Source organism: Oryzias latipes, chromosome 20 (genome assembly GCF_002234675.1).
Source record: "Oryzias latipes chromosome 20, ASM223467v1".
Lineage (NCBI taxonomy): Eukaryota > Metazoa > Chordata > Actinopteri > Beloniformes > Adrianichthyidae > Oryzias > Oryzias latipes.
In genome coordinates, this window is record NC_019878.2 from 10,453,435 (window position 1) to 10,473,088 (window position 19,654).

Genomic DNA, 19,654 nt, shown 5'->3' on the forward strand with positions numbered 1-19,654 from the left:
GTAAAAGTAATAATTACATCGCAGTATTCTTTATTAACAAATAACAGTGACAACTAACTAACTAATGAACTAACTATATAGGCATTGTAGAAAGAGTACTGGTATGTGTATGTGTGTCTTGGCGCTGCATGTGTAAGAGGAATGATCATGTGCCACGCCAGAGCCTTTGACTGCGATGGGCTTTAGGCAAATGTTGCAGCGTGGGTTCTCTTCCTCCACGTCTGTGGCAGCAAACCCATACCAGTTCCAAACAACAGAGGATTTGATTCCTTTCTTGGGAACAAACTCCCCACTCTCACCGGTAGCCATGCTGTCGCTTGCTGTTTTGTGTGTGCTATGATGTTGTTGTTTGTTGCGTGCCATAAGGCCATGTGAAACTAACGCTACGGAAGCTCTGGGGAGCCAAAAATGCGGCATTACACAAAAACTCGATTTAGTATTTTTGAAATCGGCTGTAACAAAAAATGTGAATTAATTCATTCAATCAGTTTATCGCCCAGGCCTAGGTCAAATGCAAATTTTGCACACCTAGGTGTGTGACAGATGGTGGGACTTTAACTTGACTTTGAGGGTCCTGCAGTATCTTAGCTGTTCTTAGAACTGCGCTTTTCTGGACTGAGAGGTCTGAGGTCTTTGTGCTGCAGCCACTCCTCCAGTTTAGCGGTTACCACCCCGAGTTCACCAACATAACGTGCACCAGTCACCTTCAATTTCAAAGCTTTCTCCATTTCTTCTCTGTGCCCCTGGTATTTCTCCAGTTTCTCATGTTCCTTCTTTCTGATATTAACTCAATCCACCACAAAGGCTTTCCTCCGATTCTTTACCCAACAAAGTTGGTGAGCAACACTCTGGAACTATCCAGCTTTGGATGAAGAACACAAACTATCCAGCCACAAAGATGTATGTGGGTCTATTTGTCTGCAAGTAGATGGATTGAAATATGGAGCATGTGGCCCGCTGATTGTAGCTTCTACATGGCAACTACAAGCTTTTTCAAATTACATTTTTCATCTGCTTCTGATTCATGATTTTAATAAAGAATTACTTAAAAACACACTTTGTCCTCCATTGTGAGATGGAAAAACACCAAAACACAATTTTTAGTCACAATTTTTTTCAAATTTTACATTTAACTGTTCAATTTACAATAATAATATTGTGTAAAGAACCAGAAAAAAAAAGTGTCCATCCCCTTTCCGGGTTTTAGCCCCTGACCCCCTGGAATCATGTGGACGTCCCTGGATCCAGCCCTTCAGTAGCTATTGTTGTTTATTTTAAAGTTACTCTTAATTAAAAGTGCTAATTATATAAATCTTTGGTAAGAAAGAACAAAGATATTTATTTCTATTAGTCTTTTTTGGTCTTTGGAGCTCAAAGAGCCAGCTTTGCCTTTTAGGTCATATCTGTTGCAGTACCTAGACTACGCCACAAGGCAGCAGAAACGAGACAACGAATACGAAGATACAGCGTTGAAGAAGAAGACAACTTCCGGAAATAAGGTTTGAACTCCAACGAACTGCTATCAATATGCATTTAAACTTTTAAATATATCTAAAGCAACTCTTAAGCTCAGCAAAATACAAATTTTCAAGGAGGGACGAACAGTCTGCGGAAAAGAATCCTTGACTAACCATTTGGCCGGCGGTTCAACCTGCTAAGCAGGTTTGTTAGCTGTGCGCTCCAGGATGATGGAGAGACTGTCAGCGGAGAAGCGAGTCCTCTTCCTGGTCTCCTTTTTTGTATGTCTAGTGTTGGTCGTTTATGGAAACTATCACTATCAGTACAGGAACATAGTGTACACAGACGACGATTACGACATGTTCAATGATGCTGCGAGGTTCATGATCAACGAGGTAAGGTTTTTTTTTTTTTTTACTTTATAGACAATTGAGGTAAATAACCGTTATTTATTGTATCGTCATTAACGAACAATAACCATGTAATCAACATAACTTCGAAGATCCATCACCATTGCCAAATAACATATTAACATAGAAAATAAAGAATAGAGGGAAAAAAATAAAAAATCAATGAACATTACACACAAATAAATAAAAACAAATAAGTTAAATAAAAATAAAATAAAAGAACATAGAACCAATCTAAATAGTCTAATACTGGTTAGGGGTACTTGTGAAGTTTGTATTTCTGAACAAAACTAAGCAATTTCAAGCCATCCTTCTTTTTCATATAATGAAGTGATTGAAAGTAAAAACAGAGCTCTTTATGAAATGTGATAAAAAGTGGTTTGGTCTCCAAATATTTATTTTTGTGTATATAAAACTTTCCTTGTATTCTCCTGATAAAGCTCTTCGTGAAATAAATCGTCCATTGTGGAAAAACAGCAACGTGCAATAAAAACAAAGCTACTTTGGAAAATATTGATTTTGAAATCCAAGGTTCTGAAAAAAGACGTAGAATTGTAATAATATTCCACATGATTAAAATGAATATTTTAAAATGCTGTTTAAAAATAATGAACAGGTTTTTAAAGCAAAATGAAAAATATTGAATGGCTAATTTAAAATCAGTGTGCAGGTTTTTCACCATTTCATGATCTTTTTATATATTTATGAGATATTTATTGGTTGATTGTGTATTTGCATTAGGTCATATTTATCTATTTAATTAAATATTTATTTATTTGATTATGAACATTATAGGACTCCATATAAATCTTCCCAGAATGTTTTTATAATTCCACAGTTAAAGAATAAATGATCCACAGTCTCAATGTCCTTTAAATAAAAACTGCAGTCATTCTCTTCAAACCCAAAACGAAGTCTCAAAAAATTCCTTGGATGGATAAACATCACTAATTGTTTTAAAATGAATAATAATAATGGATTGGATTTATCTGCGTTTTTCAAGTCACTAAAAGCGCTTACATTGTGTCCATTATTCATTCACTCCTCATTCATACTTGGTGATGGTAAGCTACGGTTGTAGCCACAGCTGCCCTGGGGCAGACTGACAGCTGCCATTTCGCGCCTACGGCCCTTCTGATCATCACTGGGATCATTCATGCACATCCACACACCAGTGGAGCCACACTGGAGGCAAGGAGGGTGAAATGTCTTGCCCAAGGACACGACGACATTTTGGCTGGTGGGAGCGGAGATCGAACCGCCAACCCTTCGGTCATTGGACGACCCGCTCTACCACCTGACCCACTGTAGAACTGTCTTTTACTTTTGGTAAAATACAGAATTTTAAGTAATTCAACCTTAATTCAAATACCTCTTCTTTAGAGAAGTGTTTAGAAATGCTTTTCTTCTGATGAGATGTGTTTGGAAGAGTCATTTAACAAACAATCTGCGCATGAAGCTGTTAGGTAATTCTGTCTTTGTAATCGGCTGCCCATCCAATAAGAGTGAATAAAGTTTTAATTGAAATTTGTTTAACAGTAGATTTTGTGATAATTGTATCAATGACCGAGGAGGAGCTTTGATCACAGCATCATATTGTTTCCGATCAAATAACTGAAATTTAGAACTAAAATGTTCAAGCGTCAAAATGTTTCCAGAATGATCCAGTAGATGCAGAACAGACCATATCCCTTTAGTCAGCCAGTTATTGTAAAACAAGGATTTGTTTCTCCGTAACACATAACAGCAGTTCCAAAGAGGCGTGGTGTGCAGACTAAAGTTATGCTTATAAATCAGTTTCCAGTGCAATAAAACTTGTTGATGAAAGGCAGAAAGTTTGATTGGCAGTTTTCTTTAGATCATAGTCACATTTAAGTAGAACGTTAATTCCAACTACATCCCTTAATATTTTAGAGGGGAATTGATACCAGAAACCTTTTTCGTACTTTAAGAAGGATCTCAGCCAGTTGATTTTAATCGTCCCGTCTTAACACTCAACATCAATAGCTATAAGTCCTCCCTCCTCATAATCTGTTAACATCACACTTTTTTTAATATAATGAGTTTTGTATTTCTAAATGAACTTAAAATGAATTTGATTTATATCTTTAATTGCAGATTTAGGGAAGGATAAAGAATATGCAGGGTAGATTAATCTTGACAGAGATTCCATCTTTACTAGAAAAACTCTGCCCAGAATAGGAATATCTCGGTTGGACCACAAATTTAGGTTTAATTTACAATTATCTAGAGTTTTCCAAAAGTCCAATGATTTGGAGTCTTTGGTTTGGTGAATACCCAGATATTTTACTTGGGATTTAACAGGAATTTTTTGAATTGTTGTTAAAGTGGGATCTTTAATTGGCAATAATTCACATTGATTTAGATTGAGTTTCAGACCAGAAGCTCTGGAGAAAACATTTATTAATTGTAAAACCACAGAAATCTGACTGCTGTCCTTCATAAAAATAGCTGTATTGTCAGCGAACTGAGTGATTGCTATTTGCTGGCCTAAAGCATTAAGTTTCTCAAATGTTAATGGAGAATCTCGGCGAGGTCCCATGTGGCAAAGAAATGACACTATTCGTATCTCCATAAAGTGTTTTGGTGAGATTGATAAAGTTGGGTCCAAAGCCAAATAAATCTAAAGTTTGAAACATGAATTGATGTTGGACTGTCAAAGGCTTTAAAAAATCAAGGAACAAAATGAAGCCTTCGTCTTCTATCAGATAATTGTAATCTAACAGGTCCAGTATGAGGCGGATGTTATTATGAATGGATCGGCTTATCAGAAAGCCAGACTGAGTGTCAGAAATAATCTGGGACATCCCAGTTTTCATTCTATAGGCAAATATGTGAGTTAAGATTTTATAGTCGTTATTAAGTAAGGTAATTGGTATGGAATTACAAATCTGCCATAAACTGAAAGGGCGTAAAGACAACTAAGCGGGCGTATTTAGGAACTGAGTGAGTAAACCTTAAAACCGCGCAGGCGCAATTCTAACCCTGAAGTGATCTTGCGCGGTCAATTCCTTTTTGCGCGCTCATGTGGATTTACGCTCAGTGTTAAGGGGGCGTTTTTGTCACTTTTGGGGCAGGAACCTTTCTGGTTGATCTGATTGGCTGAAATTCGCATGGCTTATCGGCGAGGCAGAGGGGCGGGACCTTCATTTTTCAGTGCGGGGGGGGGGTTAACAGGCGGCTCTTGAGCTGCGTGCGGCTCTCTGCCTTTTATTATATTTTCTATATTCAGTACTTTCACAACCATAAGGCCGTGAAAGAAGACCCCCCCCCCCCCCCCATAGTACAAAGGAGCAGATATGTGAATAATGCAGAACAACTTCGTTTGGAAACCCTGGAAAGGCAAAGAGACACGATTATGAGGCATAGTTTAAACTGCAGCTATCAGCTACGCGGAGGAACACGGGAATAGAGCAGCTGCAGTTCGGTTAAATTAGATCTTCACAGATTCGGACTTCCTGCTTCAATGACTCTTCTGATAAACGTTCAAATGTGTCAGCAAGTATCTCACTCATTTTGTATTAACACAGAGAGTGAACCACAAAAGCATTTTTAAAGAAAAAAGTTCGTTTTTATGGCCTTTTAATCAGAATTGTTCGTTTCAAGCTGTGAATGCAAACAGAGCAGCGAGCCGGCTGCCAAGGGACCGTCAACAAAGTGCAACCTCTGTGAAACAGCATTCTGTAAAAATCAGTGAACTTTTAAAAAGTGAATGTCTATATTTATATGAACTGGTAATGAAGACTCGTCAGCATAGTCATGCTACATTATTATTTATTATACTAAATTTTGTTAGAAAGTCAAAGTTAAAATTTAATAGAGATATGAATCACAACATAAATGCACTATAGCTCTGAAGATACTAAAGCTTCTGTCACCAAACCTCCTCTACTGACTAATCATGACCTTATTGTCCTACTGCAACAAAGATTATGTCATAATTCACGTTGTTTATTGTTAGGAAATTTTCATATTAAAATATTGATCAGATTTGGTCAAAAATGCTGAATGGCTTTGAAGATGCTGTAGTTACTGACACAAAACTTCCTGTACTGACTAATCATGACCTTATTTTATTTTATTATATTATATTTTCCTACTAAAATAAAGATTATGCAAAAAAAAAAAAAATTCTGGCATCTTCAGAGCTATTGAGGATTTTTGACCACATCTGATCCATTTGTAAATATGAAAAATTCCTATAAATAAACAAAGTGAACTATTGACATTCTTTATTTTAGTATGACAATAAGGTCATGTCAAGTTACTGATAACTTTAGTCATGATTCATATTTATTAAAATTTGAAAAAGTATATGCAACAAGATAAAATGAAGATGGACTTTCCTACAAAATATGTATTGTAACAAGAATATGCTTTATAATAATTTTATGATCTTTTTGTAAGATTATTGATTTTTACACAGTGGTGTTTCACAGTTCACAGAGGTTGCACTTTGTTGACGGTCCCTTAGCAGCCGGCTGCTGCATGTCTGCATTCACAGTTTAAAGCGAACAATTCTGATTAAAAGGCAAAAAACGATCTATTTTCTTCAGAAATGCATTTGTGGTTCACTCTCTGTGTTAATACGAAAGTATTGAGATACTTGCTGACACATTTGAACGTTGATCAGAAGAGTTATTGAAGCAGGAAATCTGAATCTGTGAAGATCTTTCTAACTTATCGAACCTCAGCTGCCAGAGAATTTAAAATAATGAATCCATGGTTCGGAAGAGAGGACGCTGGAAAACCAACTCCGACAAGACAAGAAGACGCAGCAGCAGCTGAGTTTCCGCGAAAAAGGAAAGGCCTGTGTTGGAAGATCGGCTCGAGGCTCAGCGCTGCTACTTCCAGCAGATGACCGTGAGAAGAGCCATCCCCTCCCCCCTTACCGGGACGCAGCGCCGGCAAGTTACTTTGGGACTGCAGGACTTAAACTTGGCCTGAGGAGTCTGCTTTCATTGTTCTTTGGAGCCGCATGGCAAAGAGACGGACTCTGATGAGGAAAGGGAAGCCGGCGTGTTTGATAGAAATGTAGCCCAGCTGTTTCAGATGCAGAAGATGAGGACTTTGATGGATTATAAATGCTGATTGATGACTGAAAAAATAAATCACAACCAACTCAGTTTTGCGCTCGCTGCCTTTTTTAAACACACACCAGTGTGCACGTTTCACCGGTATGTGTGTTTACGTATACAGAAAAAACACTAAACGGCCCCGCTTAATCCAGTGCTGTTGTGAGGAGAGGAGAGGGTTATGAGAAATAACATGGCTTTAATTGTGTGCCTGTCTGGCAGGTCAGTGTGTGGTGTGGCTCTTTGACTATCACAGTTAGAGATGTCGGCTCTTTGTGTCAAACTTGTTTGTCCCCCCTGTTAGAGGCAATCATAGAAAAAAAAACGCGGATGTAACGTGGATTAAAACATTTACCAACAACCCAAAACTAAGGTAAGAAAGTGGAGCGGGTTTTTTGTGCTGTAATTTTTTCTCATGTGAAATTCACTGTATTTGTTACAGTTTTAATGCTTTTAATCCACGTTACAGCCGCCGTTCCTTTTCTATTAAAGCCCCAAAATGAAAGTCCCGCCCCGCTGCTTGGCATGCAAATTTCAGCCAATCAGATCAACCAGAAAGGTTCCTGCCCCTAAGTGACAAACACACCCCTGAATGCCGCCCCCAAGTGACAAAAACGCCCCCTTAACACTGAGCGTAAATCCAGGTGAGGGCGCAAATGAGAATTGACTGAGCAGGATCACTGCTCAGTTAGGATTTCAGCCGTTCAGTTGTAAAATACGGGGTCGCTTGGTTAGAATTGCGCCATCACAGTTTTAAGGTTCACTCACTCAGTTTCTAAATACGCCCGCTTAGTTGTCTTTACGCCCTTTCAATTTTTGGCATTTATGTAATTCGATAATTGGTCTCAGATTATAAATCAGTCGAGGATCTTTGCCAGATTTAGGTATGAGAGTTCTGATGCCTTGCTTCATAGTTGTTGGTAGAGTTTACGTGTTAGTTATTTCCTTCAGTGTCAAATAAAGCAGGTCTTTCACATGTTCCCAGAAATGTCTATAAAAATTAACAGTCCGCACATCTGAACCTGGAGATTTGTCCAAAGCTAAGCATCTTATAGCATCTTCTACCTCTGACATGGTGATCTCTGCCTCACAAAGCTCTCTGCAGCCATCATCTATTTTAGGGACCAAATGTTTGATTTGTTTTAAAAAGGCTTCAGCATCATGGAGGGAGTATGAGGACGCGTATAACTCACTGTAGAACTGAAAATTTTCTTTTGTAATTGTTGTAGGAGCTGTGCACTCCACATCTTTTATTAACAAAGTTTTTACACTGTTTCGCTCAATGAGTTATATCGCTAGAGGAGACACGCCCGCTTTAGAAGCCTGGCCGACGGTGGCGGAGCGCGACGCCATCTTGGTGAGGTCGACGACGCCCACATGACAATGATTTCTATTGCTTAGTGGTGTCTAAGTAGCTTTTATAAGCTATATATATTTTTACATTTATATATATTTATACATATATGTAAATATATTATATTTATATATAATATATATATAGATACATCATTTGTTGTCGTTAAAGAAGAGAAACAGTCAGCCTTAAAAGCTCAAACTTTAATGAAAAGGCATTGTTGCAGAACTTCTTACAAATAAAAAAATTATTACAAAGAATTTTTAAATATAATTTCTAAACATTTAGAAGTTTTAAACCTCTTTGACATGTAATGTAATAAAAACCCAACAATAAGTCAATAATAACAATTATAATAAATTAATAGTAAGTCAATACAAACAGTAAATAATAACAATAAATAAATAATAAGTCAATAAATAATAAAAAACAAGTCTATTAATAATAATAATAATAATAATGTTTGCTTGAAACCCGACACAGATGGTACTGTGTCGGGTTTCAAGCAAACAGTCTGGCCTCTCATCAAAATTTGTTTACACAAATGTTTTGAACAGTCAGACTGTATTACTAGTTGTTAACCACAGTGATCCATCTGGGTTAACTCTTTTGATAGCTAAGGCCCACTTTTTCCCTAAGTCTGAATCCATTGGAAACCTGCAAGAAAAGTTCAGTCACTGAGTCAGAAATGTATAAATCTATATTACTATAATAGCTTAGTATGCTGTATACAGGTTTAGCAAAATAAAATGTACATTTATGTCGACAGCAAATTATCCGTACATCATGCAGCATGTTGAGAACAGCCCTGCAGCATCATGCATGTCAACATGTGTACTATTAATGAAGCCCCTGCAGCATTAAAAGAAAAAATTAAAATACTTACCTGTGAAATGATATACCTTCCTCCTTCATGGACTCATTTATCTGATTTTGGCAGTTGAAACCCAAACAATGAACTGGTAATATGCAAACGATTTGATCACATGCATGCACTGCAGCAGTAACTTGACCTCACCAAGATGGCGGTGCTCTCCTCCCATGAGGAACCACGTGACGTCTCCTCTAGCGATAGAACTCATTGGTCTCGCTCTTGCCTTCTTTTTTCCAGTCTACAAAAATATGCAGAACTTTTTTCCCCTTCCTCAATCCGTCTTGCTCTTGATCTGATATATGCACCTTTGACCTTCTTTATGTACATTTTATCCAAGGAGGATTGCAAGATAATCATTTGCTGTTTATGATTTTCATCTGAGTCCAAATTGTGACATATTGAGTTTATTTCTTTGATAATTTCTTCTTTCTTGATTTTATACTGCTTACTAATCTGCTTACCTCTAGATATGGAAATTTGTCTCACTTTATATTTTAAAAACTCCCATCTATCTCTATAAGATGTGAAGTGAGCCTCCCTATTAATTTTATTAATTTTATAAATAATGTTTTGACAATATGTTTCATCATTAAGAAGATTGGAGTGAAATTTCCAATAGCCTTTGTTTCTAGACTGAAAACACTGAAGTTGGACGGAAAGTCTGACCACACTGTGATCTGTTAACGGAGCAGCTGAAATGTTTATTTTCGGGATGAAACTCTGATGATCATCTGAGATTAGCCAAAAGTCTAGTCTAGATTTGGCTGTACCATCTGGTTTAAACCCGGTAAAGGCTTAAGCATCAGGGAAATCTCTATGCCATACATCTATTAGGTGCAGCTCTGTGCAGAAATGAAGGAGTGTTGGATTATGATGGTGATTCAGAAATGCAGATGGAGATCTGTCCAGCCAATCATCTTCCACCATGTTAAAATCACCACCGATTATTCGTATTTGAATTGGATATCTCTGTCTAAGGTCTTTAAATGGGGAAACGTTAATTTATTTTGAGCATTACAATTTTAGCCATAAACATTACCTAGAGCTAAAAAACATCCATCAAGATAAAAAATGCAAATAATCCACTGACCTGAATCATCCCTCTTCACTGTTAACAATTTCCCTGGAAAGTTATTCAGTAGTGTAGCGACCCCTGCTGACCTATTACTGTCATAACTAAGGTAGATTTTATCGCCCCACAGATTAGACCAGAATTTTTCATCACTTTCACTGGAATGAGTTTCCTGCAGAAGGAAACACTGAGCTCTTTGATTCTTACAAAACAAAAACACAGATTTTCTTTTGACAGAATATCTCAGACCCCTAGCATCTAGTGTAACATAAGAACATAATGACTGTGACAAAGACATAAAAAAAAAAAATACAAATAACACAAAAAGATAAAGCTAAAGAAGCTGGAACTACAAGCGTTGAATATGCCCCTAAAACTGTATAATCTTTGAGGACCGAGATTTTAACCCCAAGATAAATTTTGTCAGAACCATTACAGTAGATGTGAATTAGCATTAACTAGCATGAAAAACCTATAAATAACCTTTTTTTTTTTTTTTTCTCCATCCTTTTCCTTCTTTGAACTGTTTTATTGAACCAGCTCAGTCCACACGAACCCTGATACCATTGATGTAGCCCACCGGTCCTCTGTAGTACACGTGTGAGCAGGTGGGACAAACTAAATGCATGATTGGATGGTTTTTTGCATGTTTGTTGTGTTTTTACACCCCTTGCATGGTGCATGTGGACACGCCCCTTAATTAGAAGCACCTGCTCTTAATTGAGAGACTATATAGGAGTGGAACAGAGAAGCAGACGTGCGCTCCAGAATGTAGCAGACTCTGGGAAAAGTTCCTGCACGGCCAGGAGGGCGCATACCCCAGGGGCGCTTGGTCCTGCGCACCCTGGGAGCATGGCATACACACCGGGAACCATCGGGCCTGTATGCACATGGGACGCATTTGGACCGCCAGACCACTCATCAGATGCACCAATGGAGTCAGGAGGGCGCACGCACCGGGGGCAATTGGACCGCTGGGACCGCCAGTTCTGCCATGCCGTCAACACGCAGAGGCAGGGCAGGGACCCTGCCTGTGTTGTAAGTAGCCCGACGTGACTTAGCAGACTGGTAGAAACACACAAGATGTCCCGGAAGGCCAGCCAGAAGCGACATGACACGGGGAGGAGTGTGTGAGGCTGAATACGCGCAGAGGCAGAGGGGAACTCTGCCTGCCCTGTTAGTATGGGAAAGCGTAGCCACACTCCTCAGGATGGCCTAAGGCAACCGTGGTTGCTTCTGGTGCTGGCAGATGTGTTTGCCTGCAGGTCCTGGTGCGTGTGACCCGAGGACTTCCCTGGTCATGGAGAAAGGACATCATGGGTCAAGTCTGGCGGGTGGAGGACGTCCCCTGGATTCCGGATATGCTGTCTCCCAAAGCTGCTTTTGTCGACTGTCCCCCGGACTTTTAGTATTGCTTTGTAGTAGTTTTTACCCTGTTTCTGCATCTTATTGTATTTTATACTTTTTAGAGCTGTTTTATGTATTTTATAGTTTTTTTACCATCTTATTGGCCAGTCAGGTTTTAGGATTAATAAATTGTTTTTGTGGCCAAAAATACCCGGTTCCTCTTTGGTGGCTCGTGTGTTCTCACCCAGATCGTCCCTCTAACCTGCAATAATTCAATTTCATCTTTTCATTCCATATTCAATCTTCTTACTGCCTTTCACCATCAACCACCCCCCTTAACACATGTTTCCCTGCTGCTCGGGCTTCTTCCATCTTCGGCCAGGCCGCTGCTCGAGCTTCTCTGTCAGCTTTGGAGAAATCCTCCTTGAAGACGATTCCCAGATTCTTACAGGTTGAACAGTTCTTGGTTTTTCTCCAGATGGCGTCTCTGCGGTGCCTCATAACAAATTGTATGATGACCTGTCGGTGTCTGCCCTCCTCCTCTTTTCTCCCCAACCGAACTGTATCCACCATCATGTCCTTCTTCTCTTTCCAATCTGGAGCGATCTGGGTCAGGATTCCAATTATGACATCTCGGATCTTCTAGTCGTCTCTTTCTTTTAATCCTTGAATTTTTATAAAAATCTTATGAATATAAATCTTATATTTTTCTAATATTCATTGAGACAGTAATAAAGTGATCATTCTTGTTTTTCATGTTCCTTTCTTGAACGAATGTGGGTCACAGAGACACGGAAGTTACCGCTGAAAGTAGCTTTTGCGGCCATAAGGAGAGCATATCCGTGTGAATGACTTGCGTCGTGAATAATTATTGAGTTCGAACGGATTAATTATTGCGTTCGAACGAATTAATCATTTTGAGGGAACGGAGTAGTATTTAGTGCGAACAAGATATTAATCTGTGGGAACAAGATATATTTTAATATTTTATTGTCAGGACACGGGTTCCGTAACATATAAAACTTTTAAAAAATAAGAAGCACGAGTAATAGTATGGGAAAAACGATTGTGGTGATCACGTGATCATGTCAGGGGAATAATCCAGGTGATAATGACTGTTTAAAAGACCTCAGTCTTTAGAAATAATCAGACAAAATGACAAATGAATTGCATTTACATGTATTGTAGAAATCTGATGACTACAAAAACAATATTCAAATGTTTTCCTCACTTGATTATCAGATTTAAGTCACAATCCATGTGACACTTCAGACTTAAACCGTCTGTAATGTGTATTTAAAAAAAAAAACATTTACTGGTAGTCTAGCATTATTAAAGTTGGCCATGCATGCAGATTTGGAGTTGTCTTGCAGAGATAATAGGTCTGCAAAATAGGTTACATGGACTGGAGGGATGCTGTAGTAGGGGAGCTGATGCTGTAGTATCGTGAGACTCAACGAGACCGGTGTGGCAACTCAACTTGGCGGTGCGTAAGTAGCTGAACAAACATTTCTGTATTATATCACTTTACCGCCATATCAAATTAGCTGTAAAACTAACATCTGTAAAAGTTCAATAAGCCTTTTGACAGCCTGGAGGACCTGGAAAATTATAGACGGCTGCTACAATACCTTTGTTATGGGGAAGACCAACACCACCCCTCCTTCCCCCAAACGCATCCGTCCAGAACATTCTTGAGCTGCCTCCTCTCCAGGCAGCGGAATCAGTGACACTTTAGATTCCATAGATAAAAAGCTCCCCAGCCTTGATTGCCGCTTGAATCTGCTAGAGGTCCTCCATAGAGAGTTCCAAGGCCTGCGGGAGTCTTTAGAGTTCAGCCAGCAGCAGGTTCGGGAGCTTGCAGCGGAGAATCAGGCCCTCAGAGAAACTGTCAAGACCCTGAGCAGTGACACCGCTCGCCTTTCTGAGGAAAAAAGCTCGATCGAAGAAACCCTCCTGGATCTTCAGTCGAGGAGCATGAGGGACAACCTGGTGATCTCGGGGATTCCAGAGGAGGCAGGAGAGGACCCGGAGGCCACGGTGAAGTCCTTCTGAAGCTCCCAAAGGAGGAGGTGCAGAAGATCGCGTTCCAGAGGGTGCACCGGCTCGGAGGAAGAAGGTCCGACAACCAGCGTCCGAGACAGATTGTAGCCAAATTTGACCACTTTAAGCAGAAGGTGCTGGTGAAGAGCCGCGGCCGGAAGCTGAAGGGAACGCACTTTAGCGTGAACGACCAGATTCCGGTTGAGATTCTGCGGCGCAGAAAGATCCTTTTTCCTCTGAGGAAAAAACACATTGCCAATGGGTCCAGAGCTGTGGTTTCTGTGGATAAACTGTTCGTGGATGGCCGGCTCTTCCGAGACCCGGAGATCACCCCCTGGCTTTGCCGAAGATCTGACATCCATGCTGCGCTAAAAACAGTGGCTAAACGTGTTAAATGAATGAAACCGGCTTATCAATCATCCCACCTCCATCTCGTTGAAGCAGTTTAATTTTTCTCGCCTCTCATGGTTCTGTTGTTTTTCTTGTTATGTTTGTTTCTTTCTGTTTTTCTTTACTTCTTTCTTCATTTAGTTTCCCCCTCTCTCCCCCCTCCCCCATATGTAAATTATCCAAAAGGCAACACGTCCCTCGGTAAGTTGGTATTCATTTATGCACGGAACGGGCACGTGCGCGACAACAAGCGCGCACACGAACCAGCTCACACTCGCGGACATCCCGCAAACACCTCACAAAAAGCCCACATAGGACACACGCAACATGCAGCCCACACAGTCAGAAACGCAAACCAAACGCACAGCGTTCCTTCATCGATCTACGGGCACGCGCACACGGACCGGCACACGCTCTATTTAGCCTTACACTCTCTTGGTCAGAGCAGCTATGAATAGTCTTAACATCGTTAGCTGGAATGTGCGTGGACTTGGCTCTGGGCCAAAAAGTTTGACAGTGTTAACTCACCTGAATGATCTTAAAGCAGATATAGCCTTACTGCAGGAGACCCATTTATCAAAATCAGCTGATCATCTCCTGTGCTGCTTACGATTTCCAGTCATGTATTCTTCTAGTTACAACTCCAAACAAAGAGGAGTTGCTGTTTGATTAATAAAAACATCACATTCACTCAAGGATACAGTTACTGACTCAAAAGGCAGATTGTAATTATTAATATATCCATTCAGAATAAGGACTATTGCATAGCCAGTGTCTATGGCCCGAATGTTGACGACTCTTCCTTCTTTGTCAGATTCTTCACCTCACTCGCGGTTCACTCTGACTCCACAATCATTATAGGAGGAGACGCCAATCTGATTCTGAATCCTGAACTTGACAGACTCAGCACAGCAGCAAACCAGCATACATGGCGGTCTGCAAGTATACTAAAGCAGTACATGAATGATCTGGGTCTCTGCGACGCTTGGTGCTCATGTCACCCAAACACTAAGAGGTTCACCTTTTTTCTCCAGTTCACCATTCACACTCCCGTTTAGACTATTTATTAATCAGTAAATCTCTTCTAAAAGAAATTAAAAGTTCCAACATTCATCCAATTATTATCAGTGATCACGCACCAGTTTCTGTAAATATTTCTAGGGAAATGTCCACACCCTCAGGTACAACCTGGAGGTTGTACCTGAGGGTGTTGTACCAGGAATTTATTGAATTCTTTAAAAAAGAGTGAGCAACCTTCTTAGAATTCAACAATACTCCCGATATCTCACCACGTCTTCTTTGGGAAACAGCAAAAGCAGTGATGAGAGGAAAAATCATTTCTTATTCAACGCATAAAAAACGCAAAGAGAAAGCAGATTTATTAGAACTACAAAATAAAATCAAAAACCCTGGAGACTGCTTGTGCTGCTTCTACACAGGAACACATTCTGGGAGATCTGAAAAATTTAAAGCTTCAAATACAAAGCCTACGACTTGAAGGATTTGAAAACTCTAATAAATCTGGCAAATTTCTGGCTTATCACCTTAAAATTAATAGAGAAAAATCAACAATCACTTCTATTATGGACCAAACAGGAAATGTCACTCACGACCCGGTCAAAATTAATAACGCATTTGAAAAATTTTTTTAAAACTTGTATACATCACAGATCAATCTGCCAGAGCGAAGTATTGACTCATTTCTTAATAATGTAAACCTACCCAGGTTAAATGAGGATCAAATAGCAAACTTAGACTCTCCACTCTTGTTGTCTGAACTTCATGAAGCTCTGTTACTTATGCCTAATGGTAAAGCATCAGGGCCTGACAGCTTTCCTGCTGAGTTTTATAAAGAATTCTGGGAACAGCTGGCACCAACGTTTTATAAAACGGTCACATTTATCAATGAAAGCCAATCACTACCACCTAACATGAACTCAGCCAACATAATCCTTATTCTAAAACCAGATAAAGATCCAACTAGTCCTTCAAGCTATCGCCCCATTTCTCTAATCAATGCAGATGTAAAAATTATCTGCAAAGCACTAGCACAGAGAATAGAAAAAAAATCACTCCTCACATAATTCACTTTGACCAAACTGGATTCATCAAAGGCAGACACTCGGATGACAATCTCCGAAGACTTGTTAATATAATAGACTTTGCCACCATTAAAAACCAGGGAAATGACCATACTATCGCTGGATGCTGAAAAAGCTTTTGACAGAGTAAATTGGGAGTTCCTTATTGCTGCCCTCCATAAGTTTGGTTTTGGAGAATCATTCATCAATTGGATTAAAATATTATATCACAACCCCAATGCATCAGTTAGAACTAATAAACAGACTTCCAACAGGTATTTTCTCGGAAGAGGAACCGGACAGGGTTGCCCCCCTCTCCTTCTCTTTTTGCTATATTTATTGAGCCTCTAGCTTCAGCAATAAGACAGAATTAGAGCATTAAAGGAATTAAAACCAAACACAGCCATCATAAAATAGTCTCTATGCAGATGATATATTACTGTTTTTAAGTAATTTACATTCTGTAAATGAAACAATTCAATTCAATTTTATTTATATAGCCCAAAATCACAACAACAGTCGTCTCGATGGGCTTCGAAGTAAAACATGAAATCAAAAGGATCACGAATACAAAGAGTTCAATAGGGAAATACTAAAATGAACTAACAAACTGACTAAGCTATACTGGCATCCCTGCCCTCAGACCCCCCTTCGCGGTAAGGAAAAACGAAGAAACCTCAGGGTGCCCACATGAAGGAGGGATCCTCCCCCAGGACGGACAGACGATTTACCAGAACTCTTAGAGAAGAATGAACTTATCTAAATCTACAACTACATATATAAAGTCCAGCAGACAAGCTTCATCCAGTCGTGGTTGTGGGGACAGTCAAAGGCGCGAGTCGAGCCGGAGACAGGAGCCACAGCCAGGTGAAGAAGCAGGAGCAGAGACGAGGTACTCGGTCAGGTACAGAGCAGAGACGAGCCAGAGATGAGCCAGAGGCAGGATCCCCAGCCAGGTGTAGGAGCGGGAGCAAAAGCGAGGTAGACGGTCAGGAACTGGAGCACGGATGAAACAACTGGAGTCTGGAAGCACTCCCACTCCCCAGGGGGGGAGAGGAAAAGAGGGACAATACATGAATCGCACTGCACCAAACAGAGGCATGGAGAACTAAATGATAAATTATGATCAAGAATAGAGGAGAGGAAGGGTAGAAGTAGAAGAGAAAAGAGGACAGAACCCCAGTGCACCATAGTTTCCCCAGCTTCAACTTCTAGCAGCCTTTTAAAAGAAATATTATTATTAAGTTTAATTTAAACAAATTAACATTAAGTTAAATAATCTCTGAATACTAACTAGTCTGACAATAAGCCTGTCCAAAGAGGAATGTTTTCAGTCTAACTTTGAATGTAGAAACTGAGTCGGCCTCTCTTACATGAGCTGGGAGCTTATTCCATAAGACAGGGGCTTGGTGGCTAAACGCTCTACCTTCAACCGTACTTTTACTAATTCTAGGAACCACAAGCAGTCCTGCATTTTGCGAGCGAAGTGTTCTCATTGGATGGTAAGGGACTATGAGGTCCTTAATATAGGACGGGGCCATTCCATGTAAGGCCTTATAGGTTAACAGGAGGATCTTGAAATTGATTCTGGAATCAACTGGGAGCCAATGGAGTGAAACTAACACAGGAGTGATGTGATCTCTTCTGCTAGTTCCAGCTAACAATCTTGCTGCTGCGTTCTGAACAAGCTGGAGACTTCTTAAGGAACTCTTAGGACACGCTGCTAACAAGGAGTTGCAGTAATCCAGCCTCGACGTAACAAATGCATGGATGAGTTTTTCAGCATCACTCTTAGAAAGTATATTTCTGATCTTAGCAATATTCCGCAGGTGAAAAAAGGCAGTTCTACACGCCTGAGATATGTGAGCCTTAAATGATAAATCCTGGTCAAGTAAAACCCCAAAGTTTCTAACTGTGGAATTGGGGGCTATACTTATGCCATCCAGGGAGACTATCTGAGCAGACAGAGCATCTCTGAGGTTTTTAGGACCAAGTATAATGACCTCGGTTTTTTCTGGGTTCAAGAGGAGGTAATTAATTGTCATCCAGGTCTTGATGTCACTGATGCAGGCGTTCAGTTTCTCTATCTGGTCATTCTGGTCAGGCTTCATGGATAAATACAACTGCGTATCGTCGGCATAACAATGAAAATTAATGCTGTGTTTCCTGATTATGTTTCCTAGGGGTAGCATATAAAGCGTAAACAGGATCGGTCCCAAGACTGAGCCCTGTGGGACTCCATAGTTGACTCGAGTGCACTGAGAGGAATGTCCATTTACATTAATGAACTGATACCTATCGGACAGATAGGATTTAAACCACTGGAGAGCAGATCCTCTGATCCCTATGTCCTGCTCTAATCTATGGAGTAAAATACCGTGGTCGATAGTGTCAAAGGCTGCACTGAGGTCCAACAGGACCAGAATAGAAAGTAGTCCCTTTTCTGAGGCCAATAACAAGTCATTAGAGACTCTAACTAGTGCAGTTTCCGTACTGTGGTGAGGTCTAAACCCCGTTGTCCTGTAGGTGGCAGTAAAGCTGCTTAACTACAACTCTTTCTAGGATTTTAGAAATAAAGGGCAGGTTTTGATATCGGTCTATAGTTGGCCAAGATGCTAGGATCCAAACTGGGCTTTTTCAGAAGAGGTTTAACAACTGCATATTTAAAAGACTGTGGTACGTATCCCGTTTCCAGAGAGGCATTTATCATTGTTAATATGGGATCATTAATTAGGGGAAAAGTTTCTTTAAAAAGTCTAGTGGGAATTGGGTCTAACAGACACGTTGAGGATTTGGAGGACGTAATAATTGATGTTATTTCCGCTTGATCCACAGCAGTGAAGCAGTCTAATGTTACAGAGGTTTCTATGGATGCCTCCATTTCTACCACTTCAGCCTGTTCTGGGCTGATAGTAGGAATAACTTGATTTAACTTATGTCTAATATTTGAGATTTTACTATCGAAAAATGTAAGAAAATCATCGGAGCTGAGAGAAACAGGAACATGTGGTTCTACTGAGCTCTGACTGCGAGTTAATTTAGCAATAGTGCTAAAAAGAAATCTTGGATTATTTCCATTCTCTGATATTAAGGTTGAATAGTACTGGCTTCTAGCTCTACGCAGAGCTTTTTTATAATTTAATAGGCTATGTTTCCAGATATCCAGAGACTGCTCTGAACCGGAGCGGCGCCATTCTCTTTCCAACTTACGGGTTTCTTGTTTAAGAGAACGAGTTTCAGCGTTAAACCACGGTGCTACTCGGTTTTGTCTGACGAACTTAGGTTTCAAGGGGGCAACAACATCGAGTGTACTCCTGAGGGCTTGTAAGGCATCATTAACAAAGTGGTCATTTATACTAGGACTGATGCTATGGGAGCTGGTCTCAGAGTATTTTCTCAGAATATTACTAAGTACTGGCTGAACTGTGTGTTTAAACTCAGACACAGAACGGTCAGTTAAGGTTCTTCTAAGCTGTTTCTTATTCACTGGGGCAGAAGGATGTTCCAGTGTAAACTGGAAGATAATCAG

The 19,654-nt window shown here is 40.0% G+C and overlaps 1 protein-coding gene across 6 annotated transcripts in view; it reads left to right on the top strand.

The window, feature by feature from the left end:
* The first annotated feature begins 1,476 nt into the window (after positions 1–1,476).
* Positions 1,477–19,654, top strand: part of LOC111946699 (leukocyte elastase inhibitor-like) — a 36,488-nt gene continuing 18,310 nt past the window's right edge. For 4 of the 6 annotated variants that reach the window (XM_023950439.1, XM_023950435.1, XM_023950436.1 and 1 more), the window contains exon 1: positions 1,485–1,853. In XM_023950439.1, coding sequence (XP_023806207.1) covers positions 1,686–1,853 — 168 coding nt within the window. In that variant the 5' untranslated portion in view covers positions 1,485–1,685. Of the gene's footprint in view, positions 1,854–10,804; positions 10,873–19,654 lie in introns of all 6 variants that reach the window. The other 2 variants (XM_023950437.1, XM_023950440.1) reach the window with 2 other exon arrangements.